General features: G+C 45.4%; 1 protein-coding gene across 1 annotated transcript; it reads right to left on the bottom strand.

Annotated features, from left to right (window-relative positions):
• Positions 1 to 529: 529 nt before the first annotated feature.
• Positions 530 to 16,048, bottom strand: LOC118234351 (probable ATP-dependent RNA helicase ddx6). Its single transcript, XM_035430825.1, has 13 exons — positions 15,885 to 16,048; positions 13,277 to 14,261; positions 12,869 to 12,932; positions 12,329 to 12,433; positions 12,047 to 12,176; positions 10,914 to 11,060; positions 9,602 to 9,696; positions 8,992 to 9,114; positions 8,029 to 8,157; positions 7,639 to 7,755; positions 6,477 to 6,540; positions 6,092 to 6,193; positions 530 to 5,791 (listed from the first exon to the last, which is right to left on the bottom strand). The coding sequence occupies exons 2-13, from the start codon at positions 13,456 to 13,458 to the stop codon at positions 5,532 to 5,534; spliced, it is 1,518 nt and encodes a 505-aa protein (XP_035286716.1). The 5' UTR covers positions 13,459 to 14,261; positions 15,885 to 16,048; the 3' UTR covers positions 530 to 5,531.
• Between the last annotated feature and the right edge of the window lie 7,779 nt (positions 16,049 to 23,827).

Here is a 23,827-nt window from a genome sequence, read left to right as displayed (position 1 = left end):
ATGCAAGCTGTTGCATTCCACCAATAAATTGATAAAATCAGAATTGAATACATTCTGGCAGTTTTACACTTGCAATATATATATTACTGCATGAGCTAGCCTATATGCCTGTTGCACAGTTGAAACGTGTAATGCAACCATTCAGGAAGTCTGCTAAAAATACTGCTACACTAAATTGTGACAGTTTTAATGAGGGAAACTGAGAAACAGTAATAGCTAGTTATGGAGGTTTTAAATTTCAGCAGCAGTTTGGAACAGACTTATCCCAAGACATATTTGTGTGGTCTGCATTTATATCCATTTTACATTTCTACAGCAAATCCTTAAAACAGGAAAGGCTTGTTTATAAAGGTGATCGATAAAAAAAGTTCTGCGCACACTGTCCACCTTGTGTGTAAAACCTGGGTGCTCTAGTCGAATATTACTTTCAATTTAACCCTTATTTCACCAGACAAATGTGGCAAATGCTGTTAATGTTAATGTGATGACAATTTACTCAAGTTGCAAAGAACTTCAGGGGAGCCAGAGGTCATGTGTCTTTTAAAAAATGTTTTTATTAAACTTGTTAATCCAATGGATCTCATTTCAGCATTTGTTTAAAATACAGTTTAGGCCAGGTTTAGAGAGGTATCAGAGAGAGCCCTCTGGAATTGCAAGCAAAATCACGTTTCAAAATTAAACATTCTTGATGGGTGTCACAAGCATGGTATAAGGAGTTTACATCTGTCAGTCTCAAAGAGCTGCAGGGATTTGAGAAAGAAAAAAAAAAAAACCCAAAAAACAACCACCCATGGTTTGTACATTCTCAAGCACATTTGTACATGGAAAACGAAATGAATGTTTTAAGCTAAGGAAATTATTTTTTTAAAAACTGGCACACAAAACTCATTGTGTATTTGCACTGGGCCCTCACACTTACGTTTCATTAAAATAACTTGTCTTGGCCTTTTATCAAGTTATCCAGAATTTACTAACTGACTCTGCTACTCTTAGATTAGATTTGAACATTCTTTTTAGGGATCAAAAACGTGACCTTTAACTTGAAGACCCTCAAGCTTTAGCTTTGTTTCTAATTTAATTTTTTTTTAAATTGGCCATGTGGACATACACATACATACTTCCTACAAACACTGAAAACTGGAGGCTTAAAATGAGAAGGGGAAAATGATAAAAATAAAAAATAAAATTAAAAAACACTAAAATAAATGACAATTAGCAGAGCAATTGAACCACGTGTTTATATTCATAATAAGGTTTTGTGTTCTGAATCAGTTCACAGATTTTCTGCTGGTGTTAAAAACTTTTCACCATGCACTTGATTCATTTTTATTTTGCACATCCTGGACACAAACACCGTGAACTCCTAGTTACCATATTTCACCTTAAATTCATCTCAATGCTTTAGAATTTCTTGCCTCTGGCCCTGCCCCCATCCCTTTGAACCTCTAGCATTTTAAGGTTTGTTTCCCCCCCCCCCCCCAAATTCATTTTAGAGCAAGCCAAAAGTCCCAAGCATTGCAAGCCCCCAAGCACACCACTCACATTTACTTGTGCAACTATTCATGTTGACAATTCACTCAGCAGAAAAGGTGCATGCACGCAGGCTGACATGCACTCTCACTCACTCAACTCACTCACTCACTCACTCAACTCACTCTACAAAGTTACCAATCAGAATGACTGAATGCCTCCGATGCACAGCCACTGATGATGTCACACAGGCCAGCAGGCTATTTTGGTTGTTTTTGCTTCGATCTCAATCCTGAAATTAGCACTGAATAACATAAAATCTTCAACCTCCCTCCACCCCACCAAATACTTAGGTATTCAGAAGCAAAATGAAACTGAATATGTACACAATTTACAGTAGAGTTTCTAATCTACCTAAACCCACTCCCACCACCACCTGGGCCTCCCTACTCAGTACACTTTTTTGGTCATTTTTATTTATTTTTTTAAATATAAAAAAAAATCCACAGATATTCCCTGTGCAGCAATCTTAATTCTAAGTGAAATGATATGATCTTGGGGTTTCACCCAAAACGGGAAAAAGAAGCCACAGAAGTATGAGAAATGCACCATTTTGTGTCAGCCATGAAGGATGAACGCTAGGCAGTGGTGGGCCAGGGTAGTCATTACGTTGATGTTGATGGACAGGCCTTTTCATGGCGCACATAATTAAAGCAGTCCACAACGAAACCCACCTCTAGTCCCACCAGCAAAAAAGGGCACATGTCAATGCAATGGATTGGTCCAAAGCATAAAAAAAAACATGGTTCTAGATACAGCAGGCAGACTTGATCAAAACTGACACGCAGTTTGTGGCCTTTGAATTTCAACATTTGTACTATAAAAAGAACACTTAAAACTAATATTGACTGCACAGGGAATTGAACAACAGACTATTGGCAAAAAATAAAAAGGTGTTTTTCAACTGGCTACAGTACAAGTCAGTTGGAAAAAGGTTTTAAATGACTTGGTGACCTACATATGCACTGGCTGCCAGTGGCCAGGTGCTTGCAGTCTTCTCTGCATATCTGTATTAAATATGTGACTGAAGCCTTCTTTACACTGCAGCCTGCAAGAACCAAAAAGAACCCTGATGAATCTGCACCACACCCAATTTGAACCCGTCTCCCAACCTGCCAGCTTCACATACAAGATTCAACAATAAGTGTCCTTTAAGAAAAGCAACATCTTAGTTTGACGGTTTGTCTTTTTTTTTTTTTTTTTTTAAATCATTTGCGATGCATTTCTTTGATAGAGGGAAATCACAGCTGCCAGTTTTGAAGATATGCTACGATTTTTCTTAAAAAAAAAAAAAAAAAAAACCTCCTTTTTTCCTCAAGTTACAACTACATTGCAATTCTCCCCATCTCTTTTAACAAGAAAGGAAAGAACTGAAAGTAAGATGAACAGTAAAAAAAAAAAAAAAAAAGGATGATAAATGTTTTGGTTTCTCCAACAAAACAAAAAATACACAAATATACTGTACATGCCCACATCCAGGCCCTATACTGTCAGCACTGAAGCTCAGAAGGGCCACAATAAGCTACAATATGAAAGACTGAAGTCCCACAATCTGTGGAACAGACTTCCGTTTGACTTTTGGGCTTCAGATGGTCACATGGTTAAATGTCTTGGCCTTGCAGTTCTGCCCAGTTGAAGAACAATTACAGCAAATTCCTTACAGAATTAACATTCCAGTTTGACAAAGCAGGAAGATCTATTTGCACAGGACAAGACTAACTCCAAAAAAGTATGCTGGAAAGGAATCCAACTTCTATGTTTTGCAAGTAAGAGAAAATGGGGGGGGGGTGGGGGGGGGTATGTCAGTGGATCCAAGTTGCCCTGCTGTTCTTGTGACCCCACCCTCTCTTACTACATACATGTGAAAAGTATGGCAAATTAACACGACTAAACCCCCCCCCCCCCCCCCCAGCTTTTGCTGAAATGTGCTTGCGCTGTCATATTAAGTGCCTCCACGCGTGTGAAACTGCGGCCATTTTGTGTCCTGTATCACCAGTGTCCCGCACTCACGTGCCTCACTTCCCCTTCACGCTGCCCCTGTACCAGTGTACTGCTCTGCATACATTCCACGGCGTGTGCTGCTGTGCGTCAATGACCTGTGCAAGACCCACTTAACTAACTTTATTCCACAGTGTACTTGTCCACAGACTTCATATCAAAACACTGTAGTGAAGTATTCCAAGACCTCTTTAACAGGGCCAAACGCCTCTGGGTCTACTGCATAATACCGGAAAATACCTGAAATGCTGAGCTCAAAGGGCCAAGCGGCCCCAGTATTGCAATATTTCAACAAAACAGTTCACAGCTGGTGCTCAGGTATGCCACCTCTCCGACAGAAACAAGTTCTATTCCACACCAAACGGCCATGCAGGAGACCGGCACACCGCTCAACAGACATTAAAATGAACTACCCAAGAGCTTGGGGGCGTGCGCAGTCAACACAGAGAGCTGCCGCCCAAAAATACGCGGAAGACCAGATGAAAATGCCCAGGGACTGAGAGGAGTGACTGTAGTATGGAGAGGGGGCTAAAACAAGGCTGCGGCCTAGGGTTGGTCTTGCGTAATCACTGCCCTGGTCGTCTGTGTGCGTGCGCGCGTGTGTGTGTGTGTGTGTGTGTGTGAGAGAGAGAGAAAATGTGCGTTTGGGGAGTAATTAAGGCACTTGCGAGTCAGCCAGCGAGACTGAAAGATGAAGTAGCGCGGTGGTCACGTGACTGGCCAGGCCTAGGAAAACAGCTGGTGCGGGAGGACCGGGCCTTGGGTCAAAGGCTGAAGGTCAAACGCCGACCTTGAGGCCCGCAGTGTGGGGTGGGACATCGCCTCTGAGGCCGCGTGCCCTTCAGCTGCAGCGCCAAAGCAGCGAGCTGGCCCCAACCCCCCTCCCCCCCCCCAAAAAAAGCCCACGCAGGACACACTTTTCACGACAACAGAAAGTTCATACAGCACCACGCAGTGCATTGCCTTCGCACCACATCGGCCAATCCAAGGCTGCGTTACATCTGGCCCGCAGGTTGCGTTAGCGCGCTTCTCCAAACGCAACGCAACGCGAGGGCGGCCTTGGGGAATTAGGATAGGCACAGTCTGCCGGTCCCCGTGACGACGGACGAGGCTTCTGAAGCCTTCTGAAGCTCCTCTCCGCTCAACAGGTCTGCCAACGGACTGGCTTCAGGGCTCAGTGGTGTGACTGGAGAGGGACTGTGGAATTTTGAAAGGTAGTGAGTTCGCACACGTACACTTCATGCTGATTCAGGTCCTGTCACAAAGGAAGAGTGACACGAACTGGTCTCATGGAAGCATGCGTGTTTTCCCTTCATGAGAAACGGTCTTAGAAGGTGAGTCGGCTGGTGGGGTCGGCAACATGGCCGACGGCTGAAATCGGCTGCAAAAACAACACAAGCGCGGCAGGGGGGGTGTATGTGCAAAAACACTTCTGTTGGGGACTGCTCTACCGATTCACCGGGGAAACTTTACCACAGCGAAACATAATATCGGATTAGAAAGGGATTGGAGGAGGAAACACAGTGAAAACGAAATGATTCAACTCAGAGAGCCTGACGTCCGAGTGCAAGCGCAGGACTTTTTTGTGCAAGCTGGCGTCGTCCTGTTTCCCTGGAAAACAAACGGCTGGGGTTAGGAACACCTCTCACAAAATGGCTCCCGGCCGCAAGATGGTCTCCACGTTCGGGCTGTCCGTCCGCCCGTCACTCCCCAGATCGGTTCGGTCGCCACGTTCCTCGCAGGTAATCTCGTCTTCTCTCGGGCCCGTCCAAACGAAACGTCCATTTCTTTCCGGCGGAGACGTTCCGAGTCTCTGTCACTCCGCAAAAGTAAAAGGAAGTCAATTTGCAGGGTACGCTCTGCGCTTGAAGTGATTTCAGCTCCTGTGCGTGTCGTCATACCGGCTGTGCAGACTCGGGTTCCCGTGCATGGGGGGGTGGGGATGGGGGTGGGGGGTGGGGGTCAAAGGTCAAAGCTGGTGTCAGGCCTGTGCATCTCACCGGTCAGGACTCCTGAAGCAGCGCGGCCTGAGGCTCCGCCTCCGCTGCCACAGGCTCCGCCTCCGCCTCCGCGGCCTCAGGCTCCGCCCCCGCGGCCTCCGCCTCGGCGTCGGCGGAGTGGAACTCGGCCACGTACAGGCTCTTGTCGATGCTGCCGGGGATGGGCTTGATGTCGGTGACCAGCTGGTCCTCGGTGGCCTTCAGGTTGAAGCGGTCCTCAGAGGTGATGAGGTTGATGGCCAGGCCCAGGTGACCATACCTCCCTGAGAGAGGGAGAAGGGAGGAGGGAGAAATAGCATCAGACAAGGAGCGGAACCCAGCCTGCCAGCTTAGCACCTACAGGGGCTAAAGCAGGCCTGGAAGAGACGCGTGAACAGCACATTCGGAAGAGAGATGTGCACACGCGCGCACACACACAGACACACGCACACACATACATGCACACACGCACACACGCACACACACACACACACACACACAGACACATACACGCACACACAGGCACACACACACACACACGCACGCACACACACACACACACACACACACTCTCCCTCCCTCACCTGATCTCCCGATGCGGTGCAGGTAGGTCTCTGCATTCTTGGGGAAGTCAAAGTTGATGACCACGTTCACAGCCTGGATGTCGATGCCCCTGGTGAACAGATCTGTGTGGGGACACGACACACAACTTAACTGCGCAGCAGATACCAGCAGGCCTGCTTCTCTCCCAGCTCTACACAATGAGCCAAATAGACACCAAGCCATCAGCCTGCATTATGCACGTGCAATCATAGATCCTTTATAGTGGCTCTGCAATGTAAAACATTTATCAGGATGAATGACACAAAATTGTTCAAACAAGTGGTAAAGCTCTAATTAAAGAAATGTAACCGCACATATTCAACAATTCTGAAAGCAGTTTAGCTGATCCAGAAGACGGAGGCCTACCTGTGCTTACGAGGTTCCTACAGAGCCCGTTCCTGAAGTCATGGAACACGCGGTTCCTGTACTCCTGTGGGGTTAAAGCACACCATCAGAGTCAGGACAGGAGAGACAGAGGGGTACAGGACAGGAGAGACAGAGGGGTACAGGACAGGAGAGACAGAGGGGTACAGGACAGGAGAGACAGAGGGGTACAGGACAGGAGAGACAGAGGGGTACAGGACAGGAGAGACAGGAGAGACAGAGGGGTACAGGACAGGAGAGACAGGAGAGACAGAGGGGTACAGGACAGGAGGGACAGGAGAGACAGAGGGGTACAGGACAGGAGAGACAGAGGGGTACAGGACAGGAGAGACAGAGGGGTACAGGACAGGAGAGACAGAGGGGTACAGGACAGGAGAGACAGAGGGGTACAGGGCAGGAGAGACAGAGGGGTACAGGACAGGAGAGACAGAGGGGTACAGGACAGGAGAGACAGAGGGGTACAAAGGGGTACAGGACAAGAGATACAGAGGGGTACGGGACAGGAGAGACAGAGGGGTACAGGACAGGAGAGACAGAGGGGTACAAAGGGGTACAGGACAAGAGATACAGAGGGGTACGGGACAGGAGAGACAGAGGGGTACAGGACAGGAGAGACAGAGGGGTACAGGACAGGAGAGACAGAGGGGTACAGGACAGGAGAGACAGAGGGGTACAGGACAGGAGAGACAGGGGGACAGGAGAGACAGATGGGTACAGGGCAGGAGACACACAGGGCTACAGGCTACAGGTGATTCACACCCATGCCACCACCAGAGGGAGTCAGAGATATTATCATCATACAGAAAATACGACGACTCATTTTCTGTATACAAATCTTCAAATTGTGATTAACAAGCTCACTGGTTATCAGATCATTAGACCTCTTTGTGCAATCCACTGGAAATGTATTTGAACACCCTGAGTACATTATCGTTTTTCAATAAAATATTTAAGATTTTAAAAGTGATAACCAGTTGCTCTTTTGTCCCCATTATTGCTCACAGTATTTCAATGGAAGCACATAAAGGCTATTAGCTGGGTGACCAGCATTTGATTCATTTCATTTTTTGAAACAGACACAGGCTGAAGGAAGGCACTCAGGATGATTGGTAGTAGTCCTGCAAGCCCTCTACACTCGTCTCACCTGCATCATCTTGGCATGGATGTAGAAGCAGGAGTAGCCCAGCTGAGTGATCTTCTTGGCCAGGAGCTCCACCCTCTGGGTGGAGTTACAGAAAATGATGGACTGGTTAATCTGCAGCTATAAAAGAGAGAGAGAGAGAGAGCAGTGGTCACAAAAAATCCTTTAAACACTAACAATTTTACAGTACAGTCTGTCTAATAGGCCTCAGTGCAGGTGTCTAATGGGCCTTAGTGCGGGTGTCTAATGGGCCCCACAGTGCAGGTGTCTAATGCGCCCCACAGCGCAGGTGTCTAATGGGCCTCAGTGCAGGTGTCTAATGGGCCCCACAGTGCAGGTGTCTAATGCGCCCCACAGCGCAGGTGTCTAATCGGCCTCAGTGCAGGTTCTCACCCTGGAGAAGAGCGTGTTCAGGCAGTGCACTTTCTGCCTCTCGGTGACGTAGGCGTAGTACTGGGTGATGCCCTTCAGCGTGAGCTCGTCCATCAGGTTAATCTCATAGGGCTTCTGGAGGTGCTTGGCCTGGGTGGGGGGGAGAAGGAGAATTAACAAATGAAGCGACACAGTGTAGTGCGAGATAAAGGCTGCAGCAGACTGAGGACTCTTATCAAGCAACTATGAGCATTTCAGAGCCCCTGAATAGACCAGGGCTGTCAAAAAAGTTCGAAAACTATTCAAAAATCTTTTTCTTTCTTTTTTTAAGTTTCATTTCCTGTGCTAACGTTACTTCCTCTGTCAACAAAAAACATTCTGCCCTGGACCCAGAGCAACTGGATCGTCTGGTTTACCTTGCCAATAACCTCCGGTGATGCTTTCAGCTCCATGGACACCTAACATTACTGGTCAGCTAGCCTTGCGAGCCAGTCACTTTTTTCACTTCGTTCAACAGATCTGGTCAGCTAACAATTTAGGCTAAATAATGTTCCCATGGCAGGCTATGTTTCCTTTCTGTTCTGAAGATGTTTATAAAACTGGATGATGAAGGAAGTTAAAAAAACTAAACAGAGTAAGTAATTTATGTTGTTTTAGGCTGCAGGTATTAGCCGTTTGAATAGTTTGTGTGTTAAGAAATAAACAGGGATTTCCTATAAACAATCATTCCCCTATTATTGTGATTAATAAATGCCGAGTTGTGGCAAACTACATCCACGAGAAAGTGCTTTATTCATTTGCGCATTAGGCCATAGAAACTGCAGTGGGGGTTCATTTATAACATGAACTTGCGTGCACACGTCACTGGTGACTTAGCGAAATCGAAATGGATACTTTGGGGGCGAACGTGCGGATTTAAACAGTAAACTAACATCGCCCCTTGGTAGCAGTGCCGCGGAAGCCCCTAAACGAGCAGCGCCTCACCATGAACTTCTGCACGCTGATGGGGAAGGTGGCCGAGTAGAGCAGGATCTGCCGGCCCTTGGCCAGGAAGCTGATGATGTCCTCGATCAGGACCACGAAGTCCTGAGACAGCAGCTTATCGGCCTGGCGGAGAGGAGGGACAGATCAGAGGAGCCGCTCGTACCACCATTACTGAAGTTTTACCACCATTACTACAGTTTTACCACCATTACTGCACTATTACCACCATTACTGCAGTTTTACCACCATTACTGCACTATTACCACCATTACTACAGTTTTATCTCCATTACTAGCTTTATTGTAGTTTTACTGCCATTACTGTAGTTTTACTGCCAAAAATGACAATGAGAAAATTAAATGGTTGTGTTGTGAGTCTTATATTCAGGACTGCTGCTCTGTAGGTTTTTTTTTTATCCATAGTGGTGTACTTTTACTTCCAAATATATGTTTGGGTGCATCTGGACTCACACCACAACAGAGTTTGTAACCAAATTTAGGCAACTGTATGCGATTTGGCTTGACCTACCAGCTGACCGATTTTCTAACTCGTTACTGCGAAACTGTGGTTTGCTGGCGTGCGTTAGAGCAGGCTAACCGCATCTCCATACCTCATCCATCACCATTATCTGCACCCTGTCCACTTTGGCCACGCCCTTCTTTATCAGGTCCAGGATTCTGCCTGGGGTGGCGATCACCACATGCACTGCGGGAGGTAGCAGAGGGCGGGGAGGGGGAGGGGGCGGGGGGGGGGGGGGGGGGGGGGTCAAAGCACAGCCCAACAGTGGGAACCGAGCACAGTGCTCAGGATCACCCTCTGCATTGTGCTACGTGAAACACAGTCTAACAGTGCGGTTCATTAAGGACTCCAGGCCGCAGTACAGAAGCAGCCCGGGCTGGGGTTGATCCCAGTTTTCATTTCTTATCAGTGAGCTCGGCGTGATATCTTATTTATGTAATCAAAAGTTACCTTTAATCAGGAAATACAGTGGCCTCTAAACATTTGAAGGCAAGGTAGGCAACATTTAGCCCGGTGCACCCAACCTCATGGGACAATAACAAGCCAAGTACTCAAGAGTCAGAAGAGCTACAGACTGGTAAACCCTGCACAGGAGACACTTCTCAGACCCAGTGTTGTGTAAAACATTATTTCTGTAGCATACAGTGAGACTCCGAGATCAACTCTCCTTTTTAGATTTCAGGGGCCTGTCTGACAAAGCAGGATTACAGAGTTAGCTGGATAACTGCACTGAATAAAATCCAGAACAGCATGTTCCAGATCTGGGAGGGTTTTACTCGGTGCAGTTATCCAGACAACTTGGTAAGCCTGCTTGGTGATACAGGTCCCAGCTCTTTTCCCTAGTCAGGCACTGTGGTACTAGTCTGGGCCAAAAGGACCTTTTAATCTGGCTACTCTTTCCGGACAACACCGAGACAAGTGTTGACATTACTCCTAGAGCTCTGGTTGTCCACAACATGAGAAGACACTTACTCTTAGACAAACACGTTTCATTAGTTTTGATTATGAAAACTGGAAGATAAGTTATATTCCAACAATATTAAAACGGATATGTACTGATGACCAACGCCCAAAAGCACACAGCCTTTTGTTCATCCTGGTGAATCCAAAAAATATTTTTCTTTTAAATCCTTTTAAAGGAAGCCCTGGCCAAGATGGTGCAGCACACAGAAACAACTACAACACATTATAAAAAATAAAAAACAACAACCATAAAACGTTCACATTCACCAAAAAAAAAACTATGAAAAATATTACAACCAGTTACTACAACAGCAGACTTGTTACTGTAAGCTCAGTGAAAAAAAGTGTTCATTGTGGGGGGGGGGGGGGGGGGGGGGCAGGAGAGGGCCATAAACCATGAGTGACAGATTTAGGCCTCCCCTGCTCCTAGAGGCAGTTACCGGTCTCGTCCAGCCGCATGATGTCGTCCCTCAGGTTGGTGCCCCCCGTGGTGGCCATGACCTTGACCCCGCCCAGATGCTTGCTGACCTGGATGCTGATCTGGCTGACCTGCAGGGCCAGCTCCCGAGTGGGCACCATCACCATCGCTGGCCAAGGGAGAGGGAACCACGCGCCGCGCCATTAAAACCCAGCCCTGAGCCTACCGGGCACTTCACAAAACAAGCGCGGCCCCCCCGAAGATCTCATAAATTACACATGACCCGAGATCTGAGCTGTGCGCGTTTACACACGGTCTCTCAAAATGAGAACGTCTCTCTTCCCAGAAGAAAGCAGCGGTCACACATGTTGACCAGGGATACTCATATCGAGCCCTGGAGGCCAGTAGTGCTGCTGCCTTTCATTCTTCCCCTCCAATCGGGACACCAGGTGAGCTAAATCTCTGGCCAATCAGTGGCACTGATCGATCAATCAATTATTAGATTGATTAGATTAAAAAAAAAACAGCAGTACTAATACTAATGGCCTCGAAGACCAGATTTGAGTATCCCTGATGTAGACGATCCATGCACTGGTTCCAAGTTCCAGGAGACATAGCTCAGGAGGTAAGACCGATTGTCTGGCAGTCGGAGGGTTGCCGGTTCAAACCCCGCCCTGGGCGTGTCGAAGTGTCCTTGAGCAAGACACCTAACCCCTAACTGCTCTGGCGAATGAGAGGCATGAATTGTAAAGCGCTTTGGATAAAAGCGCTATATAAATGCAGTCCATTTACATTTACATTTACAAGTACCTGCTTCAGTAAAGTACCGAATGAGGTCAGTTCTGTTCGCCTCAATCTCCAGTGCTAGCTGTAACTCACACCTGGAGTCACCGCTTTAACCACTGACCACTTCCGCCAACGCCGCAGATATTTTCTTTCAATTCAGAAGGGACAACTGCTGATTTATTTATAGGAAACCGTCCTCACTGGCAGGCAACGCTTGTTTTTCCAATCCGTTCTAAGCTCACGGGGATGTTTTTGTGTCACCGACGGTGTCAGTGTGCACGTATGACTAAACGGAATTTCAGCGTCATCGTGTACGTATGACTGAATGGAGCTTCGGTGTCACCGTGCAAACGGGAACGCGCGTCTCACCCTGTATGAAGTCCTTCTTCAGGTCTATCCTCTCCAGTAAGGGGATGAGATAGGCGCCGCTCTTCCCCGTGCCGTTCTTGGCCCGGGCCAAAATGTCCCTGCCGGACAGCGCGATGGGGATGCTCTCCTCCTGTAAGGGGGGGGGGGGGCCGAGAGCGAGGCCGTTAGACGGGACGAAGATGGGGGGGGGGGGGGAAATCCGCAAAAAAGCCGCATCGCCGCCGACGCCGACGGGCGAGGACGCCGACGGCGAGAGCCGGGGCGCGGACGGGCGGCGGGTACCTGGATGGGGGAGGGCTTCTCCCAGCCCATCTCGAAGATGCCCATCAGGAGCTCCCGCTTCAGGCAGTAGTCCTCAAACTCGTTACCCTTCGTAGCGGTCACATCCTGGGGGGGGGGGGGACAGACGGAACAAGAGAGGGGGAGAGAAGATGGAGGGAGGAGTATTAGCACCCAAATGCTAAATGTAAAAGAGAACATAGCTTGGAATTACAAAGCTCTTTCGCAAAAAAGAAAAAAATGTTTTTGGGTATGAAATAATGGAAGATTTTAGAAAGTTCAAACACAAATCAAGACACAGAGCTTGCATTACATCTACATGCCAAAAATGACTTTTACTCAATTTCGCTTAATTACCAAATATTTCTGACAGCAAAACATAATTCTAATCAGAGGCGAGAAGACTGTTTTGGCAAAAGACTGAAGCACAGCGGCATAGTCAAACACTGGCAGACAAAAAAAGCAAGCACGCTCAGCTTGGAATCTCTAAGAGCAGTGATAATGTGAATACAAATCGGTAACTTTGCTCGTGTGGAAACTCACTGAAGTTCTCATTCGAGTATCTTTAGGAGGCAGCTGCAGGTTCTTCTTCCAGTCATCGCCAAACCTTCAAGCGGAATAAGACAGAAAAAAAACATAAGAGGACTTTTTCTTTTTTAAAAACAGATGCAACTGCGCACAACTCCGGCTGAAGAGCAAAATAAAGATGTTACACACATTGAGGATTGACAGGTTACTGAGGTTGGTGAACCAATTCACAGAAGGGCAGCCATTTGTTTTCAACCAATGACTGATTTGCATTGATCAACACAGCAAAGCAGTCTGATCTGTTTGAGCTTGCAGGCCACTAAGAGACAGATCACTCCTCAAAACTAATGAAAACCCGCTAACGTGTCTGTAATGGAGGTGGGGCGGGGACACAAAGAGAACAGCTATTCATACAGGCCTTACCTGATGCCACCGCCATCCTGTGCGCCAATACCATCTTTTGGAGGAGCACCTGGGGCCTTCCCCGGCTGTGAGCCGAGTGCAAAGGGTCCCGGCTGAGGGGAAGCTGGTTTGGGCTGCCCCCTCATTTGCCCGTTCAGCCCCACGACCACAGAGGCGAGGTTCTCCGTTCTTGCGGTAGCCATTTCTCAGAAGTCTTTTCCCTGACCTCTTAACTACTAAGAGCTAGATTCGATTTCCCTTGACAGGTTTTCCCCACAAATTTTATTTCTATGATTGTATTGCTTTTTTGTAATGTAAACGTACTCTTGAATTTTTTTTTTTTTTTATGTTAGAACTTCATAATACTCTTATATATACAAACTGGTCCGTACAGCACAAACCTCTTAAAAATAAAGAAGCACTGTACATGTGAAAAAATATCACAACAGCTCTTCCAAAAGAAGAGAAATTACAATTTATATAAATAAATATATTATATACTCGCACACAATATAGAAAATTATATCTGAGCGTGTACAGTGGTAAAGTAAGTCCTAGATTAGAACTGCTAAGGCAATATGAACTGAAGAAACAGTTTCTGGAAATATTTTTTCAACTCAAAAACTCAAACTTTTTATACTTGTTTTACCAATAGAGCACTTTTTTCCCTTCTCTTTTAAAGTCACTTTATTGTAAAGTGGCTTTCTGACCCCAACAGGTTCAATTATTAAATGTATCTCTGTCTTCCAATATTCAGCCGTTTCAGATTAGACCTGTGCATCGGTTTCAAAGTTTCTGCTGAAATAAAATGTACGGCATAAACCACTGGTGGTCTGAAAGCAAACTGGTCTATGTGGCCCTTTTGGTCTTTGTTTGACAGTGTCTTCTGCTCCTGTTTCCTTGATCTCTGCCTATCCAGTGGTCTCCCCTACTCTCTGAGCCTGTGGGAGAGCGAACTGCGACGTGTGGTCACTTCTATGGGCCCAAAACTCCAATCTGCAAAAACCTGTCAGGACAGCAGGAGGGAAACATGTTCAAACACCACATGGGAATAAAACTGATTTTGATCACCTAAATGCATCATCTATATCATCTAATGATTCTCCGGGTCAGTATGTTAAATCCGGCCAATGAATAAAATAAAAAGAGTTCCAATCCAGAGGTGCAGTTCAATATTAAGAGGCAACAGTGGGGAGAGACACCCTTGTTGCAACTTGTTCCCTCAAGATAAGGACTCTCCATCCTTTGATGTTAATGTTTTATCCATATATCCCTTTAGAACACCATACAAATAACGTTAATAATCTCTAATGACACATTGTTGTGGAAATGTAGAGATCAAGATCATACGTTGATACTGTTATCATCTTTAGGGCCTATAAATATGATTAAGTCAATAGCACCCAACCTGATTCTCTTTGCAAAGGGGGTGGTTAACTGGTGGTATACTGAAACTGGGGTTAAGGTGGTGATGCTAAATTGTGCTCATAGGCTAGCGTATAATGCAGTGGTTTAACATTCAAACTCGTACACTCCTTGCTTTCGTTTTATTTACAGCATTCACTTTAAATTCGCAAACACCCCCCAACTGTGCCATGCCCACGTGGTGATCTCGGCAATCACAACCCTCCCCATAAGAGTCCAATTTAGCTTTGGCTGCGTAAGTATTATTAACTCAAGACCGTAGACTAAGTGCTTGATTTCGCTTATTATGTAACCTTACTTGGTCACTAACCTAAATGTCGTAGGAAAGGTTGCGACTATTAGTAATGACAGCGACCCAGTTTACCTGTCAAGCAAGGGAAATGTTTCCGCTGAAAACAAATAAGTTGGCTAACTGTTAGCTTGCCTGTTACGAATACTAACGTTTGCTAACGTTAACACCTGATAAGCCGAGCTCGCTAAGTAACTTGGCAAAAGCAGGCTAGCTAGCTAACGTTAGTTCAGTTGGTCGTGTTAAGCAACGTTGCCTTACTACGGGGAACATATCGAAGCTAGCTAATAGCATGCCATTTGCTTTTGTGTGTTGCTAACATATTTAACAAAGTAGCTGTCCATTTTGCAAGGTGAAAAATGAAATACTGTCAACACGCAGTTAGCGCCTGGTAACTTAGCTACAAAATAGCTTTCGGGTGTAGCTGTTAAAATGAGCAAGGCCACAATTTTAAACGGCTGACGTTAGCTGCAGCTAGTTTACCAAACTGTTCGCTAGATGCAGACCTTACGGGGTCACCAGATTTGAGAAGAAGCACAACCGTAATAATTCGCACTAACCTGCTAACATGAATTTTATCATGTACTGTTAGCTAACGTACATTTTATCATGCACAGTAGCTAACGTCACACGCTACTTAGCTACAAAAACGACCTTATGTTAGCCTACTAACTTAGGCAAGCACATAGCGAGAAACGTCACAATTACCTATTTTTAAGTGCAACTACCCAGAGCAGATAAAAAATAAATAAATACGCCGCTGGCACGCTAGTCAGTAATCGTTAGCTAGCCATCTCTGCTACCTTGCTAACGTTAACGTTAGCAAGCTCATTAGCTAATTAGCAATGGACATCTTGTAAGTTCAACAACAGATTTGCATGGTTTCGTTTAACTATATGATAAAGCAGTCTTTACCTCTTGTCCTGGCAAATTATTTTTCTTTTCAGTTGTAGCTTATAACTAACCATAAATTAAATTGTTTTATTTATTTAATTCTTTTCAAATGCACGTCTTTTTCTATTGTGTCTCCTCTTGGCAATTCAACATGGCCGCTCTTTTTCTCTTGCCACAAACGAACGACTAGCCAGGCGTGTTTATATTTTGTGCGTGCCGGGTACTGTAGTTTTCTTTCCAGCCATTCCGCTCTGGCATGATGCAGGCTGTGTAGAAGATTGTCAGTATCGCAGAATTTGGAACTCAGGTACTATATTGACAACACTTAAAATATGTATTTTTTTTTAAATTAAACAAACAGTTGATACATTTGAAGGATAGGAATCTGCTTAAGATTAAGTTTATGTTAAATGTATGTCTCCCCCCCTTTTTTAAACACAAGCATTTAATAAATAAACAAATAAATACATTAATAAATAAATGTGGGTGTATTACACATTTTAATGTTCTAATTGTTCTATGATTAAAACGAAAGAATGAATTATTAGCTTCATATTTTTTCTTCATTATTTGTCACTGTCTTCTACCTGTGCTTTAACACAAACCTGCTTATGACAACAATTTATGACAGTGCAGTTGCCATTGTGATGGCAGCATTGTTAGTTAAGTTTATATAGTATATTTAATACATATATTTAAATTAATAGTTGATATTGATGGGATGATTTCTGGTTTGCCACTTTGATATTAATCTCCAAAAGTCTTCCCGTCAGTTCAATCTTCTTTTCTTCGCTTGTCTGTTTTTTTGTTTTCCTTTCGCATGATGTCTTTCTTTGATCAGCAATTGTTCTTTATATTGTTTTTTCGTTGATGTGGGAGATTGGATTGCTGTTTGCTTGGTACAAAGCATTGGTCTGGGAAGTAAGATATTTTGAATTAATTTCCTATTAGTGCCACGTTTAAGATAATTCAGAAGGACAGCAATAATAATGGTCAAGTGCCCAACTGCTTTTATGTGGCACAAAGGTATCTGATTTCAGAATAATCGAAAAATCAGTCTCCAACAACAGCAGCAGCGCTTGATGTGATTAGGATGTGCAGGTTGTACCTTCTATCACCAAATAAGCAGTTGTATCCACTGTACCTAATTAAACAATTGAACATTCACCATTGGTCATGAGTAGTCATTGTCACTGATCCTCCAGTTCAACGTGCACTTATTGCTGCACTCTTTGCTTTAAATTATTCAGCAGGTTTGGCAGGAGCACATTTTAAGTAATTATGTAAACAACACAGGACACCTCTCTGCACACCCCTGACAGTAATATGCAGTTCATTGGCACAGTTAAATATTGTTCCGCACAGTTTTCTCACAGCGAGTGAGTAAAAGCTTATTTATATAGCTCCTTTCAAGAGCAAGTTCACAAAGTGCTTTACTGAAGCATAAAATAAAAACAGACATGAAAACAGGGCCACAGAGACCAAGCATCGACTTTAACCGAAAGCCTGTCGGTACAGGAGAGTCTTTAGCTGCTGTGTAAAGGTGTCCACAGCGATCACAGATCTTAAGTCTAAAGGGAGGCAGTTCCACAGTTTGGGAGCTACTGTGGCAAAACTTCGATCTTCCTTTTTCTTTAGTCTAGATATGGGGATGGCCAACAGCCCGTGGCCTGAGGACCTATGGGACCGTATGGTCGCATAAGGGAAAAGTAGCTTGCTAATGTAGGTAGACGCTTAACCATGCAGTTCGAAATGTTACAGAATCATATAGACTGTACAGCAAGGTGCAGTAATGATAATATGCCACACACCATGTCAACTTTGGTTCATGCTGTATTACACATTTTAGGCGATATGCTGTCCTGTTACACATACCCTTCTGACTTTCTGAATCATTTCTTTACACACACTCTCTCTCTCTCTCTCTCTCTCTCGCTCTCTCTCTTCAGACAGCGCCACTCTTAAGTTGAAGCATATTGCCTCTTGTCATTATAGTTATGCAGATATATGAGATGTAACTCCCTTACTCAACACACAGACTCACTCATCAGTGTCTCCTGTAAGAGGCGTTTTATTGGTCCAGCCCTCCGCTCTGACAGTAAAGACCCCGGGAGGTTCACAGTGCTGAAGTGGGCTGGTGCCGACTCTCCACTAAGGTGTTCTCTCCGTGGTTCTCCCCCTTACGCCATCTCACAAACTCTGCAAACTGCAAAAGCCTCTGCTGCGAAAAACACGTTTTCCCAATTCTACCAAACATGTACATCATGAAAAAAAAAATCATGAAATCCCTTCAGTGGGTAATCATGAAATATCTTTAGTGGGGATCTTTTTAAGAATGTAATTGATGTTGTACTATTTTTATTTTTTCACATTTTTTTGTGATGGATGGATCTTGGTTTTAACCTAATGGATGAAATCATAGCACAGTCCCTTTATGTTTAATTTTATAATCCCATGTCAATTAAAGCAATAACATCATTACCCAGAATGCAAGGCTTCACCAATCTGCTTTGCGCTGCAGATATGTGTCAAATAAACTAAAGGTTGTGCTATATCTGTTTATATTAATTCTTTGTTGTCTGTCTCTGATCTATACTCTCCTTTTCCTCTCCTTTCTCTCTTTTGCCATCCTTCTCTCCTGTCCTCCCCCAGCCCTTTATTAGCTTTCCTAGTGTGGAGTGATGGAATGTATAACTGGGTGATGTTTTCCGTAGACTACGTGTACCTGCTTGCAGTGCTTCTGTGTATCTGTGTTAATTACAGCTATCTAGCTGTCTCCCTCCTTCCTCATCTCCCCCTCTCTCTCTCTCTTTTGCTCTCTCTGCCCCTCTCTTCCCCTTTCTTAGTCCCGGGAAACCTCATAACATTGTGGCCTTCCAGCCAAAGGGGACAGGGTACGTACTATGGCCGACTGACGCCATGTGCGTGTCGACACTTTAACAGTACGGGCGGCTGTTCCCGTTAACTGACCTGAACACTCCCTGTTCTTGAAGGTCACGCTGACTCACTCCTTTGCTTTCACAATCCCTGCAACACTCTGTTCACACAAAATGGGTCATTCTGACAAACGCTACTGATGAACAGCTTCTCCAACACAGTGACCCATTTGGACCCACAGCCACTGCGCCCCTGTGTCCTCATTCACGTTAAGAGACTCATGCTCTCATCCTGTAACTCGATATAAAGCCCTTTACAGAAGGGGCTGATTGACACGCTGAAACTCTACACCCAGGTTTGACCAGGTGCTGACTGACACACCCTCAAAATTCAGCAGAGGGGCATCCCAGCAATAAATCTTTGAGTGATGTGTGCTGCAGCCCACCCACAGCATGCAGTTTGTGTGTGGAAGAGAGAAAATTCCATCCTAATTAGAAGCTGAATAATTAAGCACTGCTCTTCTTCTTTTTGGTCAAATCTGGTCAGCTCGGTTAAGACCTTAATAAGATACAAGTGCCATGTTTTGGGATATTACCAGAGGTACAATATGCCCACTAGCCTCTTAATGTTCCATTACAGTCAAGGGAAATTTTGTCAGTCTAAGTAGTGTCATTATTCAAAGAAGTTGTTTTAAGGCTGTGTTTCAAGATTAATCACTTCACTAACATCTTCCGTGGCTTTATATGAAAGGTTTAGACTTGAACGTGCATTTGCGTTCAAAAAAGCAGCCTAAGAAAACATTGCTAAGTTCAGTCACCACCTCCACATTATCGTCTCCATCGCCGTCTCTAGTTTTGTAGCATCTAGACTCCCCTATCACCTCCCATCTCCTTCTGCTTTCATCGCCTCGCCCTTTCCACCCCTCGCGCACCTCCCTCGCATGCGTTTGCATCCAACACCTGTGTCTCGCGGGTGTCCCGTGTACTTGTAGCTGTCAGTGGGAGGGAGATGAAAATACGCTCTCGACGACAAGCCGATTAGTCTTTATCTAGATTTCATTACGTCGGCTATCTGCACACCTGAATGATACAGCACCATTGGACTTGCACGATTAAAACATTTTAAGGATTGCGATTTATGTTTTTCTGCTATCTGTTTAAAATAGAATTGTGTGTCCAATCTAATTTTGTGACTTGATTTTTTTTTTTACATTTTTTTCTGCGAAACACATCGTTGAATTATAAACCAGCATGTGTCAATCAGGCTACTCCAACGGATATAAAAAGTAAAAGAGGACCCGAAACTGCATTCAAACTTTTCAGATTGACTATACACTTGGATACCAGATCAAGGCTTCCTTACTTTTATTGGATGGAGACCCGTTGCGCTGAAGTATTGGTTTTCGCGCATCATTACATCGTTCCATTGTGTTTGTGGATTTCGAGCGATTGAAAGACATTGTTTTCTATGATTTGACGTTCCCTGGGTGTCTCTTTTAATGCATAGCCAACATTTTGTGGGTCTGTCTATCATTTCTCGCTCAAAGATGACAAACGTCAGTCTGCAGGCGACTATACGATTATCTCACTGACCAGGAGCGTTTGAACGATCGTCCTGGCCAGAGTGGACAGTACCCACTCATGCGTACCTCAGAGGGAATTTAAAACCAAGATTCTGACTGCTGGAGCTCAGATAACAGGTTTCCCTCCAAGAGTGGTGTGCCAAGAAAGAATGGGGAAACAAATGCTTTGAGGAATCACCCTGAAAGAAGTAAACGGGATACAATGGTGTTGCCGTATTTATTGAGAGGAAGATATTCATGCAACAAGAGTAGGAGAGTTGAGACTTACCAGAAGGAAGGGCATAGTGGGATGCCTATTCCTTTGAGTTGTTGTGAAGGAAAAAACAAAACTCTTACTGCTAGGAAATAATTCACACAACTCAGCCTAATAATTTTACATCCAAAGTGATGTGAGGGACTGCATTTAACACTGATAACTTGACATCTGCTTTTTGCCTTATAGTTGAGGTAGTGTAACCATCTCGACCACCACTCAAACCTGACTGTTATTCATTTGAGATGGATGGTATGGGACAAGGCGTGGGGTCAGCGGGTTCCCAAAACAGAGGCGCCGAACAGCACGGCAAGAGTACCCTTCCTCTCCGAGGGTTCGGTCTGTCCGGGGTCTCCCTAAAAGGGAAACGCGGGGACGCAAGCAGAAGGCAGAAATCTGTCGGGAGCCCCAGCCAGGACGGCTTCCCGCTCATCAAACCGGGAGCCCCCGCCCCTGAGGGCCGCGAGGCCGGAGGGCTGAAGACCGCCGCCCCCCTGGTCCGGGACAGCGATGTGGACGGGACCGCGGACGCAGCGCCCGGCTTGGAGGAGCACGGCAGCCCTTACCGGCGGACGTTCATGCAGAGCCAGCTCAGCAGCATGCTGCAGCCCGGGGTCAACAAGTTCTCCCTCCGCATGTTCGGCAGCCACAAGGGCGTGGCCGCGGAGCAAGAAAGGGTGAAGTCCATCGGAGTCTGGATCATCCACCCCTACAGTGATTTCAGGTACCCCGGGGCACAAGGGTGAACGGGGAAGAGGATAGTTATGATGACGTGCAGGAAGTAACAGAGGCAGGCCTGTCGTAGATCAGAAACAGGAGAGATGGATGGAGAGACTTGAGGAGAAAATGCAAATAGTGTGGAAAGTCCTCTGGGATGAAGATCAGTGGTAGGGTTTTTTAAATTTTTTTAAAGGTAGAACAATAAAATAGAGCACACAACAAAATTGGGATGAAAGCAAAACAAAGGAAGGGATAGTACTTTATTCTGAACCTGGTATACACTAGCTAACTGCACATTTTACTATTTTGCACATTCATCTACTCATGGCACCTATCTGTCCATTGTTAAATCAATAGGAAGTTAGGTTCTTTGACCCATTGTGCCATTTAAAAAGAATCTAGTCCTGTGTAAAAAAAAAAAAAAAAAAAAAAAAATGAGCCAGAAAACTAAAACTCACCATGTCCTAAATGCAGTATAATACTGGACAAAAGGGGGAAAGACAAAGGAGAGACTGAAAGAGAAAGTGAGAAAATGTGTGTATGTGCGTGAGAGAGAGAGAGAGAGAGAGAGAGAGAGAGAAAGAGAGAAGATTATGTGCAACCACAATATAAGGGGATAAAGGAATTGAGATTGCAATATAGGGCAAGATGATTTGGATTACTGAATCCCTGACCTGTCTTTGTCATTTAGGTCTGTTCAGCAGCGCGGTGGAAATGTTGCCATTGTCTTTTGCCCTGGAAGTATTAGTCTTAAGTGATTTTAAACTGAAAATCAGCAACTTCAAACCAGTTAGTTGTGACAAAAATAATTACCGCATCAAATGTAATGACTTGAATAAATATAGTTAATCCTGAACTGGCGTGATTGTCAGTTGTTGACAACAACTTACGTATCGGTCACCATAGCATGTTTGCCAGGCTTGGACTCGACAGTCTCTTCCAAAACAAGAGGCATATTTCTTTTCCTTTCTGTTCTGCCTCTTTCCGTCTTCCTCTGAGTAATAAGGTGATGGCCATTCTCACAGAGCTCAGGTGACAGCCAGGTCACTGGACACAACACGTCATTAACACAAGAGAGGGTTAATTACAAAATGGGATCCGTGGAGTCTGTCTAGGAAGGGGAAGAGCATGTGTGGATGGTGGCAATTTGGAAAAAGTAACCAGCTCAAGAAACCCAATCCGCATCTATATTTAGCCCTGAGGTGCTATAAAATGATGACAAGTAAAGTGATGTAGGGCGGTGGGCTGTACTGGAACGCCGTCTTGTGTGTCTCGGAAAAGTATGTCAGTTATCAATCTGGAAAGGATGAGCAGGTGTCCACCCCTCTGAGAGCGCATAGGTAATCTACGGGATGAGCAGGTGAACCCTCTCCCTCCTTCCTAAACAATGCCTATTGCGCTGCAAGTCTGCAATACATATTTGTTTGTTGAATTCAGACTTTAATTGTTGAGGGAACTGTTTTCCAGAGAATGGGACAGGCTATAGAAAGCATTGTGTTCAGTCATGTTACACCACATTGCCTTGGGCTTCACGTCCTCCAGCCAATGAGCCTTGTGTCCTGGCATGAGCCTGGGTGTAGAGTAATAACCTGCCGTCTCTTTAAACTTTTCTGCCACTCTTGCCCTGATTCTGTACCTGCCCTCTACCAAAACCTACCCCACGATCCATCCCAATTCTCTTTCACCCCTCCTTCCACACCTTTAATGCTATATCCCTCCACCTCCTTCCACACTTCTTTAATGCTATATCCCTCCACCTCCTCCAATGACACCTCTCCCCCTCCTATTCTCTACCTACAATCTATCCCACACCCACCCGTACACTCTGCACAACTATGTCCCTGTCAATTTATATCAACATTCCACTGTAAACACTACCTGCTCTCCACCTACTAACACCATATCCAAAACCCTGCTTTATCTTACCCTACCTCTTAAATATTAGGTTCTACTGGGACTTGCTGATGCTTCTCATAATGATGGGGAACCTGATCATTCTGCCAGTGGGCATCACTTTTTTTGAGAATGAGAACTCCCTCGCCTGGATCGCCTTCAATGTGGTGTCCGACACCCTCTTCCTTGCGGACCTGGTGTTCAACTTCCGCACGGGTATCCTGAAGGAGGACAACGCCGAGATCATCCTGGACCCGCTGGTCATCCGCCAGCATTACCTGAAGAGCTGGTTCGTGGTGGACTTCATCTCGTCCATCCCCGTGGACTACATCTTCCTGGTGGTGGACCTGGAGGTGCTGATGGACTCGGAGGTGTACCGCACCGCCCGCGCCCTGCGCATCGTCCGCTTCACCAAGATCCTCAGCCTCCTGCGACTGCTGCGCCTCTCCCGCCTCATTCGCTACATCCACCAATGGGAAGAGGTGAGGGAGGGACCACAGTATATGCCAATGGGCTATTCAAAATGGTTTAAGTATGTAAAGTGTATCAGAGCATGTGTGTGAGTCATTGATAGCAGGGCATATGAATAGAAGGTGACACAGGGACCTGCATCCATGAAGGTTGTCTTTACACAGTACT

The sequence above is a fragment of the Anguilla anguilla genome, chromosome 8 (genome assembly GCF_013347855.1).
Source record: "Anguilla anguilla isolate fAngAng1 chromosome 8, fAngAng1.pri, whole genome shotgun sequence".
NCBI lineage: Eukaryota > Metazoa > Chordata > Actinopteri > Anguilliformes > Anguillidae > Anguilla > Anguilla anguilla.
The sequence above is the reverse complement of the archived record's forward strand: the minus strand, read 5'-3'. Positions and strand labels throughout refer to the sequence as shown.

Excerpts from the sequence above, each read along its gene's own strand:
- LOC118234351 (XM_035430825.1), bottom strand. The coding sequence starts at position 13,458 with ATGGCTACCGCAAGAACGGAGAACCTCGCCTCTGTGGTCGTGGGGCTG. Across the intron at positions 11,061-12,046 it reads GAAGAAGGACTTCATACAGG|CGATGGTGATGGTGCCCACT; the intron begins GTGAGACGCGCG and ends TCCCTTGGCCAG. Across the intron at positions 8,158-8,991 it reads TCAGCGTGCAGAAGTTCATG|GCCAAGCACCTCCAGAAGCC; the intron begins GTGAGGCGCTGC and ends CCCCCCACCCAG.